This window comes from Pelobates fuscus, chromosome 4 (assembly GCF_036172605.1).
Source record: "Pelobates fuscus isolate aPelFus1 chromosome 4, aPelFus1.pri, whole genome shotgun sequence".
Classification (NCBI taxonomy): Eukaryota; Metazoa; Chordata; class Amphibia; order Anura; family Pelobatidae; genus Pelobates; species Pelobates fuscus.
Window position 1 is genome coordinate 310164138 of NC_086320.1, and position 24901 is coordinate 310189038.

At 41.9% G+C, this 24901-nt stretch overlaps 1 protein-coding gene across 1 annotated transcript in view; it reads left to right on the top strand.

Annotated features, from left to right (window-relative positions):
- The window catches only part of ZNF385D (zinc finger protein 385D), a 308681-nt gene extending 299898 nt beyond the window's left edge, over positions 1 to 8783 (top strand). Inside the window, exons 6-7 of the mRNA XM_063450693.1 lie at positions 4753 to 4854; positions 7610 to 8783. Coding sequence (XP_063306763.1) covers positions 4753 to 4854; positions 7610 to 7840 — 333 coding nt within the window. The 3' untranslated portion in view covers positions 7841 to 8783. The remainder of the gene's footprint in view (positions 1 to 4752; positions 4855 to 7609) is intronic.
- Positions 8784 to 24901: the final 16118 nt, after the last annotated feature.

Sequence of the window (24901 nt, forward strand, 5' to 3'; positions counted from 1 at the left end):
AATGTGTTAATGGCTCAGACTTTTCAATTTTTCTGAATGATGAAACTTGTCTTGTTTCAAATTTTGTCAAGGGAAAGACATTTTCTTTGTATTGACTCACTAAAAAGATTGCAACTCAATTTTGGTAGAAATATGATCTTCTGCACCTTCACCTTCAAGAACATGCTGAGTAAAAAACAATTATTTTACGGGAAAATACATGGTAAATAAAAAGAGTGTTTTCGAATCTCAAGGGACTTCCTTCTTTTCATCTCTAAATGTGCTATATAATAGAAGCAACACTTTATAGATAAACAATGTGATAAAAAAAATTGCAGCCTTGACAAATCTTCCCATTGTTGTGGGCCAAAAATATCCATGAAGAAATAATAAGATGTGTTCCCAACCTCCAAATACCTGGGTTATTACAGCTAATCTCTCTTTCTAATTCTTTATCGTTTGTAATGTTTTGAAGTTTCAAATTTTACATTAGACATTTTTAGGGAGGACAATTTCAATGAGCCAAGATGTAGGACATGTGCATATTGGTTAGCAATGCTGGATTTTTTTATTTCACATTTTAGACTAATGTTTTTTTAGTTTGTTTTTTGTTTTAAATAAAAGTATCTGGCCACCATCTTTGCTATATTTTTGGCAGTGGAGGCAGGTACATGTTCTCAACCAATTATTTAGAATGGACATCACAATATAAGAAGGTAAATGACCATGTACATTTTAGCCTTAATTTTAAGCATAAGGTGAACATAAACCTATTGTCCTCTGTACACATTATGCATAAATAAAGTTCTTTAACCCCTGAAAGACCAAACTTCTGTAATAAAAGGGAATCATGACATGTCACACATACCATGTGTCCTTAAGGGGTTAAAGTGACACTTTATGCACCAAAACAACATCAGCTGAATAAAGAAGTTTTGGTGTATAGATACTACCCCTGCAGTATTCTGGCTAATTTCTCTGCCAATTAGGATTTTAAATCACATCGTTAAGGCAGCCCTAGCCACACCTCCTCTGGCTGAGACTCCTTACACTCTTCCTGATAAAGAACTTTAGCTTCCCTTATTGAACAGTGTGTTTAATTAAAATGTTTTTATCTCCTGTTCTGTTAATAGCCTGCTAGACTCTACTGTAGCTTCCTATGTGTGCTTAAAGTTCAAGTAGCAGAGCAGGAGATAACAACTTTTACAGTAAACAAAATGTGCTGTAAATCTGATACCTTTTTTCAGTGAAGCTGTGTGAGTCACAGCCAGGGGACATTGACATGATTTTTGAACATACACAGATTTGAGTTAAAGAGGGGACAGATCGTTGGGGGTCTTGTTTGCACCAACATTTCCTTTCTTTTTATTATATATTTTAGCAATTTTGTGCTAGAGTTCTTCCTTAGTCTTCACAGAAATAAAAGTTAGTTAAGTATTAACAAATGGCATGAAAGTACCTTTGAAGTCCCAGAGTTAAAAGGCTAGTTGGTTTGCCGACATCATCATGTATATTCATCAATAGTTTAAAGTGTTTCACAAAGTCTATTCCCTCAAAGCTTATATACAAAATCTTTAACAAAGCAACTTTATCTCAAGCATATGTTATTATCAATAAATATCTTTACAACTAACTACTTAATCTCTAGATTGTAGACTTGTGTTATCTGTTTTTTGCATAAAACTAAATTTTAGTTGCTAATGAATGGGCACATGGAACGATGAATTAAAAACAAATTAATCTTATATACTAAATAAAATAAAACATATCCAGTTGATGTAAATGGCATACTTTTCCTATTACGAATTTTAAAAACTTATTTAGTAAAAATATGAATTAAAGGGAAAAAAATGATCTTATCATTTATATCCATATTATTATTATTTTATTATTTATATAGCACCAGCAAATGTTGTAGTGCTGTACAATGCATGGACTAACAGACACGTAATTGTAACCAGACAAATGGATGCACAGGAACAGAGGGGTTGAAGGTCCTGCTCAATGAGCTTGCATGCTAGAGGGAGTGGGGTATAGTGACACAAAGGGTATAAGTAGGGGTAATGAAATAGGTTGCTAGAAAAGTATTTGCTGAGAACTTAGTAGGTTATTTTTGACATTTGCAGGAGAGGAGTCATGGGGGGAGGGGGGGCGGGGATGAAACCCCGCTAACAGTTTAAATTACATGCTTTCCTGAAGAAGTATGTTTTCAAAGATTTTTTTGAATGAGTAGAGACTCGGTCAAAGTCTAACGGAGAAAGGAAGGGAGTTCCACAGATAAGGTGCAGCCCTGGAGAAGTCTTGGAGGCGAGCATCAGATGTGGAAGTACGGACAGAGGATAGACGTAGGTCTTCGGCATAAAGCAGGGACCTCGACGGGACATACTTGTGCATTAGGGAAGATAGGTAGCTTAGAGCAGCATTATGTAGGGACTTGTAAGCAGCACCAGAATCTTAAATTTAGCCCTATATCTAACTGGAAGCCAATGTAGGGACTGACAGAGGGGGGAAGCATGGGAGGTGAGGGCGGAGAGGAACAATGAGCCTTGACGCTGTATTTATTATAGATTGTAGCAGTGCAATCTGGGAACCCTTTAGACCACTGAGAAGGGGATTGCAGTAGTCAAGACGAGAAAGAACAACGGCATGGACCAGCACCTTAGCTGCATCTGGTGTTAAATAGGGGCGAATGCGAGCTATGTTTTTGAGATGGAAGCGGCAGAATTTGGCGATTGACTGGACATGAGGGCTGAAGGAGAGGTCGGAGTCAAAGAGAACACCTAGGCAGTGAGCCTGTGAGGTGGAGGTGATGGTGGCGCCGATGACTTGGAGGGAGATAGACATGGGAGTAGCAACACTTGAGGGAGGAAAGACCAGAAGTTTTGTTATGGACAGGTTGAGTTTAAGGAGGTGAGCAGCCATCCAGTTGGAAATCACAGAGAGGCAGTCAGAGACACGAGTCAAGATGGGTGGAGAGGACAGGTAGATTTGTGTGTCATCTGCATATAAATGATAATGGAAGCCAAATTAGTTGATGAGTTTACCAAGGGAGGCAGTATAGATGGAGAACAGTAGGGTACCTTGGGGAACACCAACAGAGAGGGGTTGGGGAGAAGAGGCAGATCCAGAGAAAGAAACACTGAAAAAGCACTGGGAGAGATAGGAGGAGCACCAGGAGAGAGCAGTATCTCGCAGACCGAGATTATGGAGAATGAGAAGAAGCTGTTGATGATCAACAGTGTCAAAGGCAGCAGAAAGATCAAAGAGAATTAGGATAGAGTAATTGCCATGATATTTAGCAGCAATTAAATCATTGGAGACTTTGGTCAAGGCGTGGAATCCAGACTGAAGCGGATGAAACAGAGTGTTGGATTCGAGAAAGTCTGTCAATCTCGCATACACAACTCTCTCAAGGATCTTGGAGGCAAATGGCAGTAGAGATATAGGGAGGAAGTTCGATGGGGAGTTGGGGTCAAGGTTGGGCTTTTTCATAATTGGCATTATGGTTGCATGTTTGAAGGGTGAAGGAGATGTGCCAGAGGAAAGGGAATGATTGAAAATTTTAGTGAGAGGAAGAGCAAGAGAGGGAGACAGAGTGCAAGTGAGATATGAGGGAATAGGATCAAGGGAACAGGTGTTGGGGTGGGAGGACCTGAGCAGAGCAGAAACCTCTTCCATTGCAGTAGGTGCGAATGAGCATAGAAGAGTGGAGTGAGTGGGGTTGCGTGATGTATTTGAAGATATATTGGAAAGGGAGGGAGAGAGGATACAGATCTCTTCCCTGATTGTTAAAATCTTTTCAGTGAAGTGAGTTGCAAAGTTTCAGGCGGACAGGGTGGTGGGAGGAGAGGAAGCAACAGGGCGAAAGGAGAGCATTAAAAGTGTGAAATAGGCATTTGGGTTGGCGGGACAGTGTACTTATGAGGGTGTTGAAGTAATTTACTTTTGCAGAAGAAAGAGCCAGAGTGTAGGAGCGCAGCATAAATTTATAGGTGAGGAAGTCAGGTGCAGAGTGAGACTTTCTCCAACAGCGTTCAGCAGTTCTAGAACATTTTTGGAGATATCGGGTCAGCTTGGTGTGCCACGGTTGTAATTGAGAACGCTTGTTGCATTTAAATGTAGGAGGTGCCATGATGTCCAGTTTAGAGGAGAGAGTGGAGTTGTAGAGTGAGGTTGCAGAGTTAGGGCAAGCGAGATTTGAGATGGGTAAAAGGAGAGTTTGGAGGAAAAATGCTGGAGATCAAGGCAGTGGAAGTTTCTGCGAGATTGGAGAGTTGAGAGTGGTGAAATTTGGGTACGGGGTATGCCAATGTCAAAGGTCTACAGATGGTGGTCAGATAAAGGAAATGGAATATTGGTGAGATTAAAGGTGGTACAGAGATTGGTGAAGATGAGGTCAAGAGTTTTTCCTGCTGTATGAGTTGCTGAAGTAGACCACTGTGTGAGGTCGAAGGAGGAGGTTACAGAGAGCAGACGAGAGGCATCAGGGCAGTTGAGGTTGTTGATCCATATAATATATACAATGAATTTAGCCATGAATCTACATTATTTAGCACAGTGTAAAATCTGTTTGTGTTCTATAAGGAAATTACAGTAATGAAGGAACAATGATAAGAGGTCAAAATAAATAAATTCATAATATTTCATATCTTGTGCTTATGTCTCAGGCTCATCTAATATGCCATTATGCAAGAGATCCCAACAATTTATTTATTAACCGTTATTTTTATTTCAATTAACTTGTAAGTGATTTTTTTTTTCAATCTGTTACAGCACATTAGCAGTAGACGGCACAAAGACAGAGCTGCAGGGAAGCCTCCTAAACCGAAATACAGTCCCTACAATAAAGTACAAAGGACGACGACTCCTCTTGGGGTAAGCAACCCGCATACATATAAATATGAACAATAAAGTAATAAAAAAATAATAAAAACAATAATTTAAACATTTCAGAACAAAACGTAATTTTGAAATTTGCATTTGTGCAACATTTCTATTTATTGCACTCTCTGAATTGTTACAGATAATAATTTCAAACTTATTTGATAATTACATCAGAATTAATAACATATGGTGGACTTTGTAAGCCACTTCACTGTTAAATTAAATGTAGGTGTTTTTTTTTTTTACTCAAAAAAGTTTGTTTTTTAAATTAAGATTATACTTGAAAATTAAAGCTTTAAATGACTCACTTAATGACTTCTATTTTCTTTTTTTTTTTAGCAAATAAAAAACAAATTGAGTGGAGTGGAGATTTTAAATTACCATTTGGACATATACATTTTTTTTTTATTTTACCCATACTTTGCAATTCAGAGAAACATTAATTATGTACCCCTTACTTTTGTTAATTGGATTGTGATTGGATTTTTGAATGGACCTCTATCTCATTTTTAATTCAGTGATTTTTTTTTCATTATTGCATTATTAAGTTAATTAAGATAATTGATTACAAAATGTTAATATGCACCATTGAACAGTTTAACTAATAGCTAAATTCAAGTCAACTTTGCTTTTGTGCAAACATTTTAGTCTTTAACAATCAAACAGCATCTAAACTCACAAAACAAAAATACTTTGCTAAGCTATACAGAAGTTTAGATAATTATTTAGTAGACTTGTTTTTTTCATATTAGTAAATCCTTTGATAGAAATTATTATCTTAAAAGAACATCTTTTCAACATTCTCAATCATCCCGTGAAAATAACTGCAGCTATTAAAACACGCTGCATACAAAAATGGATTTTTTGTCCTCCGGGGTGTTACACTGTAAAATTGAGATAAGCGCTCTGTAAAGCCATTTTCTCTTATCTAAATATAACATGTCTGCTAAAAAATACACTTTTCATGTTATTTTATTTAATGTATCATAACATATTTTTTTATATTTAATCTTTTTCCCTTAGCTAACATAATAATTTGGTTGTTTTTAGCATTTTATACACATATCTTACCATAGCTATACAGTATCTATATCCGGGGAATTCCGATTTCAATTTCTCCTCTAATTGCTCTTTCTGCATTTATTCTATTCCTCTGTAGTATTGCTCTTTCCTTTTTCTAAATTGTTCATTAATCTCAGAGAACAGAAGGAGTTTATCAAAGTCTGGTTTTAGCTCTGTGCTATGAGACAAGGGTACATTTATCAATGAAAATATCAATTTGCAGTATCTAGAAGACAGGTTTGTAATCAGAATAAACCAAAATATAATTGGAGTACAACTGTACAGAGTTCACCTCCTACCTGTGATGGTTTAACAAGGTCTTTTAATTGATGTCATCAAGACAAGAATAACAAATGTGTGTTTTAAAATACTCATGGACATCATTTGTATATGCAAACAGGAAAGGAAAAAAAAATGACGATACTTAAAGGAACACTCCAAGGTTAAATTCATATATATATTTAGCAATGAGCGGTTACTTTTTTATATTTGATTTGCCCCCACCCTTTTTCCTCAAAAAAGCAAGTCACATATTTTTTTCAGTGCAAAGACGGCCTAATGTGAGACCACTAATTATCTCTGTCGAATCTGATGCGTCTCTTAGAGAAGCATTTTCATACATAGTACATATTGATGTATTTAAGAAATATTTTACTGGGAAGGCTCTATAGCTCAGCGGTCTAATGCGTCATCAGTAGGATCTTGTTTGAAAACCTGAGTAATCTCAATGTACCTCTCCTGCTTAAATACTTTATTATATTTTTCGAAGTATGTGCCAATTGCCGCAGTTGCTAATACAATGCTCCTCTATGAGAAGCACTCACGTCCTTTTTGAGCAATAGCCACATTCTCATGGCTGTCTCAGAGACAGATGACATTTCTCTTTAAATTAGTACTTATGTAAAAAGCATCTAGGAGACATGCAGTTAAACCTTAAAGCAAGCAGCAGTGCTTTTGAAGTCTGAAGTGTCCCCTTAAAGATTTCTTTGTTTCTTTCCTTCTGTATTGCTTACAAATGATTTTTGTATTGGTGATTTTTTTTTTTGTCCTTTCATCACATGTTAGTAATTAACACAATATTCCCATTAGAGTAAATAGTTAGATTCCTTTTAAAGATCTGCAGGACCTATTTGTGAAACATACATAGATACAAATAAAAAGATGTAAAAAAATAAAAATAAAAAACAATGCTCAAAATTCTGTGCAAAATGCCAGGTACATGTTTTTGTAAGGAGGTGACTGATGCACATTTAACTTTCCTCACTCACCGGGTTGTAGAATGTAACCACTGTAATTTAAACCATTTACGTTTTAGTACTATGGGGAGAGAGTAAGCTATATAATATGATATATCAATACCAATGGAGTTCCAGCAGATATATTACGTTACTCATGTTAAATTCATGCCAATTCTAATTTTAATGAATAACCCTGTATGTGTTCCTTGATAAGTTCAAGACAGGCAATGGAGCTGAAGGTAAATTTAACAGAGGATTTATTATCTTGACTTTATTTTACATTGTCTTGCAACACAAAAATAAATCAAGCCCATGTGTACATGGAGTTGGGGGGGGGGGGGAGAGGGGTAATATTGTAATTACCCTTTTTAATGCATGATACATTTTTAAAAATAATTATGAATATATTTGCATATACTCTAATATGTATTTTTCTATTTTCACAGATAAAATTAGCTTTTTCAAAACAGCGCCTAAAGCCATTGACTCCACGTATACTACCAAATCCCTTGGCAGCTGCTGCAGCAGCTGCAGCTGTTGCTGTTAATTCGCCATTCAATCTCCGGACCACGCCAACAACTACTCTGTTTCAAACGCCAACACTTCCTGCATTTCTGCGACCAGCACCAGGGCCAATACGGACCACCCACACACCTGTTTTGTTTGCCCCTTATTGAACTTCAAGCAGGGATCATTGTACTGCAATAATTTTTCCAAAAAAACAAAACAATAAAAAAATATGAACTATGCAGTGTTTATTTATAGATGAAAATATATGTATGCCAGAACTTTTCATAGTTGGATTTAATCAAGAAAGGTTGTATTTTCTTAAATGAGAGCATTACTTTACGTGGTGTTTTTTTCTGTTGCTAAGTTTGCTGTGACCTGTAGATAAAACAGTCTAATCCCCTGTCTATGTCTTTCCAGCTTTATTCTAGGAACTTTACATTTTGTTAAGGGCATTATCAAATTCTAATGCACATACGATAATTCATTCTGTGTCGTTAAAAAAAATAAACACTGTGAATAGTATTACCATTTTCAATCTCCATGCCAAGTCAGAAGTTACTGGTTATTTATCCAGACCCATTTGATACCGTGGATGTCCATGTAACATAGTCGTGCTATGACTCAGTAACATTAAATTTATAATAGAGACACAAAAGACACAAATAACATACTGTCTTTACAATTGTAAGCAGGTCACAGTGGCAGAGATCTATGTGGTCAATAAGCTCATTTAGTGCCCAAGAGAAAGTGCATAGCATACTCAAACTGGGAAGAAGTATTGTGCTTTTTGTCTTAAAGATTTACTACTGTATCATAGGTTGTTTTAAAGTGAATGAACTACAGTATGTATAATGTGCCATTTCTGTATAGGTAATGTCCTGTTTGATATGTTATATATATATATACATTATATTGTTTTTGTTTTTTTACATGAACACACAGTGTTTTTTTTCTGCTCTTGGGTTTCACTTGATATTAGAATTTAAAAATAACAGTAAATTAATTGATATACCCGTAATAAAAGAAATTGGGAAATATGTTTCATACAAAGAATATAAGGAAAAACATATTAAGAGAGAACTCTATCCAACTAATAAAAATAAATTAATTTGATTTTATAAAAACATAATATCAATGGAAATGTTTTTTGTTCACCAAATAGAAAATGTAGCATGCATTACTGTGATTTATGCCAGTGGTCTATGTTGAGTAACACCCAAAACAAAAGATTATTTACACCAATCCAGTGCTAATTCTATATTGATTAGGTTTTCGTCAGGTTTATATGTAAGCCTGCAACAGATTACTAACAGCATCCAATGTGGTCATATACCTGAAAGTTTCAATGACAGGTATCATCAGTAAGTTACTTCCTCATACATTGGGAATTAGTTTCATGCCGATCAGCAGGTTTGAGCTTAGACTGGACAGACCAAACTGAACAAGCAAAGAATGAAGAAATGACTAACATTGGACGCCTTTCATGTAACTTAGCCTAAGACACATATAATAAGTGAGCTAGGCTGAGCTGATGACTGAGTTATAAAATATATATAAATAAATGTTCTGAATGCTGTTAATTGTCTACAAATTCCTATGGAAATTATAATCTCAGATCAAATATTTGTTGAAACATTTATGGCCATTAACAATGTCAAAGTGAACATAATCACACAATTTCAAAATTTTTTGTCACCACTTTTACCATTATTGGACATGTGAAAAAAGTGCCCTATACTTAACGTTAAGCAACGATCGTGAGTATAAGGAATACCACAAACACTTTACTAGCTTATCAGTTGGTTACAGACACCTCAATGTTTAGTAAAAAACTCCAAAAAAGTTTATTCACAAAATTAATACTTGTGATCGAAATATTACCAACAACCCAAAGATCTTCTACCTTTAATGTTTCTTACATTTGTCTCTATTTAAATAAAGCATCTGTTTGGCTCGAATTAGTCTTGATAAAGTGTTATATGAGATGTATGGACAAACATTTATGCTACTTTGCTTTTGCTATGTTCTATTCAAGCTGCCCAACATTGCACCTATTCCTCTATTTTAAATTTAGTTATAATAACCAGACTTGGAAATTCATTAAGGTTTAAATTGCACTTTTTCTGAATTTGGGCCAATTAGGTTATCAGTGAATTCTCAAACTCCAAACTGAAGTGTTAGTGACTCATTAACCAACTGGAATGCACAATGACCGAGGATGTTTGTTTCAGGTTGTGTTTCTGAATTTCACTTGTGGTGCCAAAAAAAGAGATGATTAATGGGAAAAAAAAGATGGCAGGATAATGCCCCTATCAGTGTACTGTAAAATATATACATAATAATATATTATGTATATAGTTTGCAGTACACTGATTGGCCTATTTTCCTGGACCTTTGATTTATCTGATATGGCATTTGAACCGGGTTTTTGGTATCTTCATTCTGCCAAGCCAACCAACATTCAGACAAAATATGTTTCAACCGAGCCAAACATTTTTGAAGTCTCAATCCTAGTAATAACCACATGGAGTAAATAGAGGGAACATCTTCATCTTAATCTTAACTTAATCTACACAAGGTTAAGGATTACATTATGATTGGTTGTCCAACCTGTTTCCAGATTATATACAGATGAATTGACAAACCATACCAGTGGATTTCACCAGATTAAAAAATACATAGAATAGAGTGCTATCAGTTACATATTTGTGATTGCTATACTCATGCTTTCATGAAAGAGACTTGATGCAGTAGGGACTGTGGTCCTTTATAATAATTTTTCTGTATGATATACAGCCTGTTATGTACCTATTTAAAAGTTGTAAACCACAGTGTCAGCATTTAGTAAATCCTCCCCTGTGAGATATTCACCAGGGTGTTACCAATCAAACTTGTAAAATCCGTGGAATGAGAGACAAGGTACCCAAAAGCCCCGGTTTCTATTATCCTTTTCTATCCATTCACTTTCCGTTTTCAATAGATGCTTTGTAGAATACCCCCTATCCTTTCGGTTTTAAAATATTGATCATGGGGGGCGTGTCCTAGCCGCGCATTTGATCGGACGTGCTTACCGGAGCTCTCCCGGACCGCGGCACGAAAACGGCTTCTAACAGCGTGTAAACCTTCCGAACACCCCCTAAAACGCCACAACCTGCAAGGTGAATTACCCAACACCTCATGGCTAACAAAAAACTAAAGCAAAAAATGCTCAATTCCCTCCTGGAGAGGCCGCAAACCTCGGAGCTGCAAAAACAAAATGGCGCCGACGGGCAGCAAACACCAGACCCAGGCCCAAGCCCAGACACAGGAGACAGCCAGCAAGCACTTGGCAATCCTGCTACAGATGCCTCTATCAGGCTGATTATGAAAGAACTACAAACCTCCTTCAAAGCAGACCTCCTGCAGATGACTGCTGATATCAAAGCAGATATACATAGCATGGGGGAACGCACTACCCGCCTGGAGGAAAGAACAGAAGAACTAGTGGAGGCGCACAACTCAATGGCAGATGCATACTCCTCCCTGAAAAATAAGGTCAGAGAACTAGAAGAAAAAGTGACAGACCAAGAAGACAGGAGCAGGCGGAATAACATCCGAATAAGGGGCATACCCGAAAATATCACACCTCCAGACCTCCCCAGGTATGTCAAAGACCTATTCAAAGCCTTAATCCCCTCCCTGTCGGAGTTTGACCTCATCCTGGACAGGACACACCGGCTCCCCAAGCCCAAACACCTCCCCCCGGACACCGCCAGAGACACCATAACCAGGGTTCACCACTTTACGGTCAAAGACAGAATTATGCAAAAAGCTAGAACCACCAACCCATGGCCAGAACCATACACTAACATCAAGCTCTTCACAGACCTCTCCTCGGCTACCATGACCAAGCGCCGTACCTTTGCGCCTGTGACAGAGGCGCTACGAAGCGCGAACATCCCCTATAAGTGGGGCTTTCTCGCAAAGCTGCTGGTCAAGAAGAATGGCTCTATCCAAGTCATCACTCATCCCGAAGAAGGCAAAAGACTGCTCCAAGAGTGGGAAGTACCGATCCCATCCAAAAGCCCACAGAAAGCACAAATGAAGGTCCAAGCTTCGAAGATATCTACCAGGGAATGGTCCCAAGTGCCCAGATCCTCTCACATACCGGCAGAAGTGGAGTCTTCACCGACTTGAAAAGTCTATAGACTGTTCTCACACCACCAAAACCAAGTGGACTTATCATACAGGTTTATTCTTATTTTGCGTTTCAATTTAATGCACAACTAATGTTTAACTTTTTATATATTGCAATGTTACAAGAAGGTTGAAGACGTATGCCGCGGAGGGTGGATCACACCCGGTCGCTGCGTGCTCAGACTCAGACTATCGTAGATCCGATCCCCAACAGGATATCGATACTCTAACCCCGAGAGGTATACCCCCAAGGCTCCAGTAGCCATATTTCTCCGTTGCCTAGAGCATCCCTCGTCACCGAGAGGTGACACACGGAGTATTGTACATAGTTTCCCCCCGTTACCCCTCCCTCCCCCCTTCCCTTGTGAGTACACCCAAAAGCCCCCTGGGACCCCGCTGCCTAAGGGGACAACACATCCTACGAATACAATATGGTGATTAAGATTATGTCTTTAAACGCAAAAGGGCTTAATTCCCCAAACAAACGTAGACTGGCCATACAAGAAGCGAAGAAATGTGGTGCGCTAGTAGCATTCTTCCAGGAGACACACTTCAGGTGGAAAGATAGGCCCAAATTCACATCCAGATGGTTCCCCCACGATTTCCATACATGTTACACAGCCAAAAAGAGGGGTGTCTCCATTTTAATAAGTAAAGAAGCGATCTTCTCCTTGGTCCGCAAGATCACGGACAGGAAAGGGCGATACCTAATACTACAATGCCTACTTAATAATACACCGTACACTCTAGTTAATATATACGGCCCAAACGATAATCAACATGACTTTCTAACTTCAACCCTGGCAGTAATTGATATGTACAGATATGGGGAGGTAATAGTTGGAGGCGACACTAATTTCCTATTGGATGCCAAATCTGACTCATCCACTGCCACAGGTCTCTCACGAGGCACTATGCGACAACGAACTGCCCTAGCAACTAAGGCATGCACTACGCTAACCTCCCACCACTTAGTGGACCCTTGGCGTATCCTCCACCCCACAGAAGTGGATTATACATGTCATTCCACAGTGCACAACAGCTACTCACGCATCGACCGCTTTCTCATTCCTGCCACATTAATGCCGAAAGTAGTAGAGGCTTCTATCGGTACGATGTCATGGTCCGATCATGCGCCTATCACCCTTAGCATCAATTAAACATTCCCTAATAAAGGGAGAGGCTCATGGAGACTAAATGAGACACTTCTGGCAGACCCCTCCATAGTTACACAAATCACCACAGACCTCCAGCATTGCGGAAAACATGTCACACGACACCTCTTTAGAACAGCTTTGGTTAGCACACAAAGCAGTCATCCGAGGCAGTTTCATAAAACACGCCAGTAGAGCCAAAAAGTTAAGACTAGCAGAATACAACGCACTGGTTTCGCAGATTGCCACACTGACACACTCTAACAAGCGAGACCCATGCAAGAACACCCAAAACACCCTACTGGCTCTCCAAAACCAATTGAGAAATATAGAACTAAATAAGACAAATTATCTCTTGCGCAAAGCTAATCACAACTTCTTTGCCAATGGGAACAGGGCAGGTGCCAAATTGGCCTCCCAATTAAAGGAGAAAAAAGTCGCCTCCAGGATTGCCTTCCTAATCAATAACAAAGGGGGGAAGGTTCTGAATCCACAAGATGTTGTAGACCTGTTCGCACAATACTACGGGGAATTATATAATTTAAAAAATGACCCCAACATGTTCATACCATCAAACGAAGACATCGACAAATTCCTGACAGGCCTCGACCTACCGAAACTACAAAATGGAGACTGGGACTTGCTCCAAAGACCCTTCTCCCCTAGTGAGCTCACGGAGGTTATCTCCCAACTTCCAGCACACAAATCCCCAGGCCCTGATGGTTTCACGAATGCCTCCTACCAACAATTCTCCACCATCCTTTCACCACACCTACTAAACTTTATGAACCACTGCGCTACCAAAGGTGCACTGCCAGATGAAACACTGCTAGCCCACATTTCCACTCTCCCCAAACCTGGCAAACCCCCCACCATATGTAAAAACTTCAGGCCTATCTCCCTACTTAATGGAGACGCCAAAATATACGCCAAACTTATCAGCAACCGCATAGCCCCTCTCCTCCATAAACTAGTACACAATGACCAGTCAGGGTTTATAAAAGGTCGGCAAGGGTCAGACAATACCAGGAAAATCCTAAACATGCTAGCAACACTTGATGCGGGCGGCACAGAGGGCCTCTTTCTAGCACTAGATGCAGAGAAGGCTTTCGACCGCTTGAATTGGACTTATATGGCCAAAACCCTCAGCAAATATAACTTCCCTGAGCCAACCATTAAGAGTATAATGGCATTATACCACAACCCAGCAGCCAGGGTCTCACATGGTGGCTTCCTATCCAACCCCTTCTCCATCACAAATGGCACCCGACAAGGATGCCCCCTCTCCCCCCTGCTATACATATTGGCCCTCGAACCACTGGCATGTAAAATTAGATTACACCCTGAAATACAAGGAATTCCTATACGCAACACACGGTACAACTTAGCCCTATTCACAGACGACATCTTTGTGGCATTAACAGACCCCTCCCAGTCATTGCCCCATATGCTGACTCTCATACAACAATTTGGAAAGGTATCCTACTATAAACTAAATCAAGATAAAACCCAAGCCCTACCCGTTAACCTGCCAAAAACCCAAATAGACGTCCTCCGCACCACCTACAACTTTGACTGGAGATCTTCATCCATCACATATCTAGGGATAAAAATCGCACCCTCTATCCCAACCACAGTAACACTTAACTACACACCACTGTTGACACTCTGCAAAACAGAAATGAACAAGTGGAAACACACCATGATATCCTGGCTAGGGAAAATTAACGCATACAAGATGATGATCCTACCCCGCATCCTCTATGTCTTCAGGATGCTTCCCCTCAAAATCCCCAACCACTACTGCAAAACACTCCAAAAACTATTAAGCGCATTCATCTGGGGGGGGGGGGCAAAAAACCTAGAGTATCCATGGCACTACTGCAAACGGCCACCCGCTCCGGAGGTGTAGGCCTCCCTAACATCAGACAATACTATAGGGCAGCAATCCTGACATCTAGTGTACTACTGCACACACCACCTGACACGATCCAATGGGTAGACATGGAGAGAGCACAATTTGGCAACTATTCGCTCACTGACTACTTATGGACACCCAAACAGTTAAGGACCCCGCGCAATGATCTCTTCCCTACCACCCAACTCACAGTCGCAATGTGGGACGAATTCATGGGAGCCATGGGTCACAGCGCCTCCTTCCACCCCAGGGCACCCATATCGACCCTCAAGGCAATAGTGCCAGGCATACCACTACAAGAATGGCACGGGGCGGGGATCGAAAGTATATCTCAACTGATGACTGACAAGAAAGTAACACCCTTCCCGGCCCTGCAATTAAAGTGGCAACTCCCTAGCAGAACCACCTTTTCATACCTACAGGTGAAAAGTGTCCTACAAGCACATGCTGTAACCCCGCACAGCCTAACACCTTCAGTGCGGGTCGCCCCCTGCTCACTCATTGAAAGATGTTGGTCCGCACCTACCAAACCCAAAGCACTTTCACTATGCTACAACGCGTGGCAAGAACTTCTGCCATCCAAACCACACTCACATAAAACACATTGGGAAAGGGATTGTAACTTGACCTTATCAGACAAAGAATGGCTCTCCGCACTAAACGGGCTGTCCAAATGGACAAAGTGCTTCACACACATAGAAGCCCACAGAAAGCTGTTGTACAGGTGGTACATGACACCAAACAGACTCCACCAGATATACCCCAAGTCAGACCCGAAGTGCTGGAGATGCAACTCAGCTACAGGCACATTACATCATATATGGTGGTCCTGTGAAAGTATAAGACCCTTATGGGCCACAACGAGGTCACTCCTAGACACACTAGACATCCCACAATTTGAACTGACGGCATCAATCTGCTTATTGCCACTACTTCCAAAAGACCTAAATCCAGGTCAAAAACAAATAGTGGCGCTAGTGCTACTAGCTTCAAGAATTCTTATCACACTTAACTGGAAATCAAACAACTGCCCACTTCGGTCACAGTTGACAGACAAAGTACAGCAATTCTACCTATACGAGAGGATGTCAATTTCATCCCCGACTAAAACGCAACAGTTTGTGGCTTCTTGGGACAAATGGATAGAAAAATTTGGAGGTATAAGTGAAAGAGTACAGATGCAGACAGGAAAAGACAGAAGGGACGTTGAGAGTTAGTCCCGATCTTCCCCCCTGGCCCCCTTTTGTAGTACCCTAGACATAGAAAACGTCATCGGTCAACAACCATGGTGATACTCCCACACCCCCCATATCCCTCTGAATACCTTCCTAACCCACCAGTTTTCACTCCCCCACCACAACCCCCTTACTTAGTTCTTGACCTCAACTACAGGCTCATGACATCCAGACCTCTAAGGAGGCAGACGAGACAACACTTGCAAGGTTACCCAAATGTTAGTATTGCAAAGTCAAAAGCAAGGATGTTATATACGGTTCTCACATACTAGCAATATACCTTAAAATAACAAATGTACAAAGACTACATTGAACCACACATATGTCTGTATCTTTATTGGTTGTATAATGCTACATCACCATTGTTGTCAAGATGAATGTATCTCATGTTTGAATAACCCTCCCACTTTCTTTTTTCTGTACTCCTAATACCCTTAACCAACAAAAACCAATAAAATACAAATTTGAAAAAAAATATTGATCATAAATTAATTTTCTACTTGTACAGCAGCGTTTGGTGGTGGCAATTTAAGATTTTATAAAAGAAAACAATTGTTCACTTCTGGATCTGTTCATAGTTAAAACTTCCTGGAGTTGAATTTTATTACCACTTTTCATAACTTTAAACTTTCTGTATGAGAGACAACTTAGTTATTTCACATAGTTTAGGATGATAGGATATGAACCTCGTTTCTCCTTCACACATACACCAACAGATTAAGTATCATAGTTGAACATTGAACTGTTTGAATATTAAATGTTGAGTTTCGCACACTTCTGTGCCTTCCCCTATTCACGTTTTATTTCCACTGATCACTGCTGACACAATAGGCTTATGCAGTACGGTGTGTGTTAGCCTGTTGCAGTTATATGCCTGACGGTAATTGGATAGTTGCTCAGCAATCTTTCAGTTCTAGAAGAGATTTTTTTCAGCTGACAGCGGCCTTACAACATGAAGGCTGTTTGTTGCCTCAATTACAAATATAAAAAAATAAAATATTGTGCTTGTATGATTACCGTATATACTCGAGTATAAGCCGACCCGAATATAAGCCGAGGCCCCTAATTTTACCCCAAAAAACTGGGAAAACTTATTGACTCGAGTATAAGACTAGGGTGGGAAATGCAGCAGCTACTGGTAAATTTCTAAATAAAATTAGATCCTAAAAAAATTATATAAATTGAATATGTATTTACAGTGTGTGTATATAATGAATGCAGTGTGTGTGTGTGTGTGAGTGCAGTGTGTATGAATGCAGTGTGTGTGTATGAGTGCAGTGTGTGTGAGTGCGTGCAGTGTGTGTGAGTGCATGCAGTGTGTATGAGTGCAGTGTATGAGTGCAGTGTGTGTGAGTGCAGTGTGTGTGTGTGTGTGTGTGTGTGTGAGTGCAGTGTTTATGAGTGCAGTGTGTGTGTATGAGTGCAGTGTGTGTGCAGTGTGTGTGTGTGTGTGTGCAGTGTGTTGCAGAGCCTTGGTGGGGGGTGGGCATTTTTATTATTTTTTTTTAATTATTATAATGGTAATATTTTTTTTTTTGTAAGATTAATTTTTTTATTATTTTTATTTATTTTATTATTTATTATAATTTATTATTATTATTTTTAAAATATATTTAAAATATTATTTTTAAAATATAATTTTTTATTTTATTATTATTATATTTTTTTTCGTCCCCCCTCCCTGCTTGATACATGGCAGGGAGGGGGGCTCTCCTTCCCTGGTGGTCCAGTGTCATTGGTAGTTCAGTGGAGGGGGAGGGGGGCTGTCAGAGCTGTAACTTACCTTCACAGCAGCTCCTGTCAGCTCCCTTCTCCTCCGCGCCGTCCATTCAGCTCTTCTGTCAGCTCCCAGTGTAAGTCTCGCAAGAGCCGCGGCTCTCGCGAGACTTACACTGGGAGCTGACCGAGGTGCTGAACGGACGGCGCGGAGGAGGAGAGAGCTGACAGGAGCTGCTGTGAAGGTAAGTTACAGCTCTGACAGCCCCCCTCTCCCCCCTGTCTGTATTATGGCAATGCAAATTGCCATAATACAGACTCGGCTTATACTCGAGTATATACGGTATGATTCAAACCAATTTGTTAGTTCATGAAACATGTTCTGCAAAAATCTTCATATTGTTGTCTGGATTGAGGTAAAAGCAATCAAATCAAATATCGGACAGCATATCTTGTTTTTTTATGTCATAATGTCTCACATAATGTCTCACATGTCTCATAATTACTTTTATGTCATAATGTCTCTTGCATGCATTTGGTTATTATGTTGATGCTCACATCAACTGCAGATATTGACATTTTGGGGTGTTTGTTGCTATGTCTAAATAGATACTGATACTTTTGCCTCTTGTGTGGTATACACTTCACTGTTAGCCTGCTGAAGTTATTTACTAAAATGTGTCAAATCATTTTAACTATAAAGGTGAGAACAAATAGATAATATTGGAAAATAAATTAAAACGCTTACTATTACACACTTAAAAAACGTATTTCATTTGAAAAAGACTTATATTTTTCATAGTCATACACTGGTAAATCTATTTTCATGAAATGTTATAAAACTATTTTTATTACACAATTATTGCAGGCTTTCTGAGCTATCAACAAAAATCCAGGCCTAAATAATCTGAAAACAAAAATATATTAAATGTATTTTCATAGATAGAGTAAAGGCATTCCCAGATTGTTATAATTTCAGGGATCGCTATTTGTCCTAAAAAGAGAACTCTCATAAAATGTAATTTTTGATAAATTGTTATATATATATCAATATATCATTTTTCAAGAGCCCACATTTTATTTTCAGTTATTTATGGCCTCCTTCAACTTTTCTTGAAAATATCACTTCAAAAACACAAAGAGGGAGTTTAAATTACTTTTTTTAAGCAATATATGTCAGGCTTTTAAACCAAAAAACTAAATACATTTATTTTTGGTAGTATATTTATATTTGTTTTTTTGGAGAGTGCAGTATTATTGATGTCTTGGTAGTATATTAATATTAGTTTTTTTTGGTGAGTGTGGTATTATTGATTTTTTTTGGTAGCATATCAGGCTTTTAGCGGTGTTTCGAACAGGAGATAATTTATTAGTTTTAGTCATTAGGACATCAGCAGGTATTAATATATGTCTCAGCATATGAAAACTTAAAGGGACACTATAGTCACCTGAACAACTTCAGCTTAATGAGGTTGTTTAGGTGAGTGCTACAGCTACCCGGAGCCTTTTTCTTGTAAGCACTGTATTTTCTGAGAAAATGCAGTGTTTACATTGGAAGCTTGGAACACCTCTTGTTGCAGTCAATCAGACGGCCACCAGAGGGACTTCCGAGTTCAGAGGCCCTAAAAAGGCCTCTCGTCCGATGCATTCTGGGTGAATGCATCAGACGGGCTATCAGCACACAAAGCACTGTGAACGCGCTTTGTGTGCTGACAGCCTGTCAGCACTGCTGTGGGCGTGGCTTCAGCTGACAGCTGAAGCCCGAACCCACAGGGATGCTGTCTGGCCACAAAAGTGGTTGAAGGGGGGGGGGGGGGGGGAACGGACCGACTCTCCTCCCCCCCCCCCCGGCCCCCACCCCTGAGCGGTGAGTGGGGGCCCTAAAAATAAGGGTGGCACATACTGCCCCCCCGGCCCCCACCCCTGTGCGGCCGGTGGGGGCACTAAAATTATCAATAAGGGGGGACCTATTGTCCTCCCCCGGCCCCCACCCCTGTGCGGTGGGTGGGGGCCTTAAAATAAAAAATAAGGGGGGGGACATACTGGCCCCCCCCCCGGCCCCCACCCCTGTGCGGCGGGTGGGGGCCCTAAAATTAACAATAAGGGGGGGGGGCCTACTGCCCCCCCCCCGGCCCCCACCCCTGAGCGGTGGGTGGGGGCCCTAAAATTCACAATAGGGGGGGGACCTACTGTCCCCCCCCGGCCCCCACCCCTGTGCGGCGGGTGGGGGCCCTAAAATTCACAATAAGGGGGGGGACCTACTGCCCCCCCCCCCCGGCCCCCACCCCTGAGCGGTGGGTGGGGGCCCTAAAATTCACAATAGGGGGGGGACCTACTGTCCCCCCCGGCCCCCACCCCTGTGCGGCGGGTGGGGGCCCTAAAATTCACAATAAGGGGGGGACCTACTGCCCCCCCCCGGCCCCCACCCCTGAGCGGTGGGTGGGGGCCCTAAATACAAAGGGGGTGGGGACCCTAGTTAACCCTCTCCCCACCCCCCCCCCCAAAAAAAAAAAACTTATCTCCCTACCTACCCCCCTCACCCTAAAAATAATGAGAGGGGACCATTAACTAAAAACCTGTAAAAAAAATGAGATAAAATCAACTTACCATTCGATGTTTTCTTTCTTCTAAAATCTTCTTTCTTCAGCCCCAAAAAAGGCCAAATAAAAATCCATAATAACCGACGCAATAAAAAAAAAAAAAAAAAAAACCCGAGCGCAAAAAAAATAATCCATCTTCACCCATGGAGGGCTCCGCGCAGACTGAGCTCCGCAGGGCGGGGGAAGGCTTATAAAGCCTTGCCCCGCCCTGCAATTAGGCTAAGAACACTCTGATTGGTGGGTTTAAGCCAATCAGAGTGCTCTTTGTCATTTTACAAGCGTGGGAAAGTTCTTTGGAATTTTCCCACGCTTGTAAAATGACACAGAGCACTGTGATTGGATGGCTTGAAATCCATCCAATCACAGTGCTCTTTGTCATTTTACAAGCGTGGGAAAGTTCTTTGGAATTTTCCCACGCTTGTAAAATGACACAGAGCACTGTGATTGGATGGATTTCAAGCCATCCAATCACATTGCTCTGTGTCATTTTACAAGCGTGGGAAAATTCCAAAGAACTTTCCCACGCTTGTAAAATGACAAAGAGCACTGTGATTGGATGGCTTGAAATCCATCCAATCACAGTGCTCTTTGTCATTTTACAAGCGTGGGAAAGTTCTTTGGAATTTTCCCACGCTTGTAAAATGACACAGAGCACTGTGATTGGATGGATTTCAAGCCATCCAATCACATTGCTCTGTGTCATTTTACAAGCGTGGGAAAATTCCAAAGAACTTTCCCACGCTTGTAAAATGACAAAGAGCACTGTGATTGGATGGCTTGAAATCCATCCAATCACAGTGCTCTGTGTCATTTTACAAGCATGGGAAAATTCCAAAGAACTTTCCCACGCTTGTAAAATGACAAAGAGCACTCTGATTGGCTTAAACCCACCAATCAGAGTGTTCTTAGCCTAATTGCAGGGCGGGGCAAGGCTTTATAAGCCTTCCCCCGCCCTGCGGAGCTCAGTCTGCGCGGAGCCCTCCATGGGTGAAGATGGATTATTTTTTTTTGCGCTCGGTTTTTTTTTTTTTTTTTTTTAATTGCGTCGGTTATTATGGATTTTTATTTGGCCTTTTTTGGGGCTGAAGAAAGAAGATTTTAGAAGAAAGAAAACATCGAATGGTAAGTTGATTTTATCTCATTTTTTTACAGGTTTTTAGTTAATGGTCCCCCCTCATTATTTTTAGGGTGAGGGGGGTAGGTAGGGAGATATTTTTTTGGGGGGGGGGGGAGGGTTAACTAGGGTCCCCCCCCCCCTTTGTATTTAGGGCCCCCACCCACCGCTCAGGGGTGGGGGCCGGGGGGGGACAATAGGTCCCCCCCCTTATTGATAATTTTAGGGCCCCCACCCGCCGCTCAGGGGTGGGGGCCGGGGGGGGGACAGTAGGTCCCCCCCCCTTATTGATCATTTTAGGGCCCCCACCCGCCGCTCAGGGGTGGGGGCCGGGGGGGGGACAGTAGGTCCCCCCCCTTATTGATCATTTTAGGGCCCCCACCCGCCGCTCAGGGGTGGGGGCCGGGGGGGGGGACAGTAGGTCCCCCCCCTTATTGATCATTTTAGGGCCCCCACCCGCCGCACAGGGGTGGGGGCCGGGGGGGGGACAGTAGGTCCCCCCCCCTTACTGATCATTTTAGGGCCCCCACCCGCCGCTCAGGGGTGGGGGCCGGGGGGGGGGGCAGTAGGTCCCCCCCCTCATTGATAATTTTAGGGCCCCCACCCGCCGCACAGGGGTGGGGGCCGGGGGGGGACAGTAGGTCCCCCCCCTTATTGATAATTGTAGGGCCCCCACCCGCCGCTCAGGGGTGGGGGCCGGGGGGGGGACAGTAGGTCCCCCCCTCATTGATAATTTTAGGGCCCCCACCCGCCGCACAGGGGTGGGGGCCGGGGGGGGGGACAGTAGGTCCCCCCCCTCATTGATAATTTTAGGGCCCCCACCCGCCGCACAGGGGTGGGGGCCGGGGGGGGACAGTAGGTCCCCCCCTCATTGATAATTTTAGGGCCCCCACCCGCCGCACAGGGGTGGGGGCCGGGGGGGGACAGTAGGTCCCCCCCTCATTGATAATTTTAGGGCCCCCACCCGCCGCACAGGGGTGGGGGCCGGGGTGGGGACAGTAGGTCCCCCCCTCATTGATAATTTTAGGGCCCCCACCCGCCGCACAGGGCGGGTGGGGGCCCTAAATTATTATTGATAATTTTAGAAAGCGAGCTGAGCTGTCAGTCAGACAGCTCAGCTCGCGAACGCGCATTCCGCGCACATGCGCGGTAAAGCGCTCAGGTTCTTCATAGGGCGGCATTCAATGCCGCTCTATGAAGAACGCGATTGGTCCAGCGCGAAGCCGTCCCATTGGGCCCCGCGATTTCGTCATTTTGACGAAAAAGGGGGCGCGGCCTAGCGGGGAGCTCGGCGCTGGAACGGAGGTAAGTTTTTAATATAAAAACACCGATTTTTTTTTTTTAATGAATGAAAGTTCATATAAAAGCAAGAAGGAAGGCTGGGGGACCTGTCTTTCTTGCTTTTATATGGTGACTATAGAGTCCCTTTAAATGTTCGTGGTAGCTTCCCTTTAGAAGGTTTATTACTCAGTCCTCTATGTCCTACCACGTTGGCTCTTCTTTGCTTTTTATTCTAGGTAGTTAATACATTGAAAAACACAAATACACACACCAGTCAAGCCATAAGACTTGCTTTTCCTACAGAAATCTCACTACTACAAGGGATTCTGGGTAGGCATATGCAAATGAGATGAACAAAGAACCACATTTTTGCCTCATAATTCCACTTTATACATGGATTCCTTGGAGTATGTGTCTGATGTATACAACAGCTTTGAAATACAACTCATGGAGCGGAGCAAAGCCAGTGAAACACTCATGGACAGCTGTTTTGATTTTAATGCAACTTATCAGCATACAGGTGATACTCGAAAAATTAGAATATCGTGCAAAAGTTAATTCATTTCAGTAATGCAACATAAAAGGGGAAACTAATATATGAGATAGACGCATTACATGCAAAGCAAGATAGTTCAAGCCGTGATTTGTCATAAGTGCGATAAATATGGCTTACAGCTCATGAAAACCCCAAATCCACCATCTCAGTAAATTAAAATATTGTGAAAAGGTGCAATATTCTAGACTCACAGTGTCCCACTCTAATCAGCTAAGTAAGCCATAACACCTGCAACGGGTTTATGAGCCTTTAAATGGTCTCTGTCATACCTCCTCACAGCCGCGCCGCTCCGGTCCCGCCATCCGCACTGCTCCTCCAGGCTCTGCTGCCGTCCGGCCGATGACGCGCGTGCGCATGCGTCCGGGTGCACGCGTGCGACCGGGTACACGCTCGGGCGCGCGCGCATACACGCGCTAGGGTTGTACGGCATGCCTCCGGCTCCTTAAAGTGACAGTACCATGTTTTACCTAGGAACTGGTACTCTATTTATATACTGCCCTATTTTATCAGCTCTCTCCTAACCCTATTTATACCTCCCTCTTACATCACTTCCTTGCCCTGTCATGGTTTATTGTAGCCCGAGAGTGTGTTCTGTTTACTTGTCTTTTCCTAGTATCTGACTTCGGCTTGTGTCTGATTTTCCGTATTTCTAGTTTCCCTGACTCTTGGCTTTGATTATCGTTTATTCGTACTTCTCCTACCCTGACCTTGGCTTGTCTGACCATTCTGTTTTTTTCCTATTTTCTATTCACTATAAGTCCGGCCACTTTAAGGACCGGTAATACATCTAGCTAGTTGTCTGTTAGTCCTATAGTTAGCGTGTTGGGGGAATTTAACCTTGACAGTCTCTCAGTCTGCTTCAGTAGGAATCACAATCATCGGGAAGATTGCTGACCTGGCAGTTGTACAGAAAACCATAATTGATACCCTCCATAAGGAGGGAAAGCCTCAAAAGGTAATTGTGAAGGAAGTTGGATGTTCCCAAAGTGCTGTATCAAAGCACATTAATAGAAAGTTATGTGGAAGGATAAAGTGTGGAAGAAAAAGTTGCACAAGCAGCAGGGATGACCGCAGCCTGGAGAGGATTGTCAGGAAAAGGCCATTCAAATGTGTTGGGGACTTTCACAAGGAGTGGACTTAGGCTGTAGATCAGTGCATCAAGAGCCACCACACACACGGATCCTGGACATGGGCTTCAGATGTCGTATTCCTCTTGTCAAGCCGCTCCTGAACAACAAACAACGTCAGAAGCGTCTTACCTGGGCTAAAGAAAAACAGACCTGGTCTGTTGCTCAGTGGTCCAAAGTCCTCTTTTCTGATGAGAGCAACTTTTGCATCTCATTTGGAAACCAAGGACCAGAGTCTGGAGGAAGAATGGAGAGGCACACACTGCAAGATGCTTGAAGTCCAGTGTGAAGTTTCCACAGTCTGTGTTGATTTGGGGAGCCATGTCATCTGCTGCTGTTGGTCCACTATGC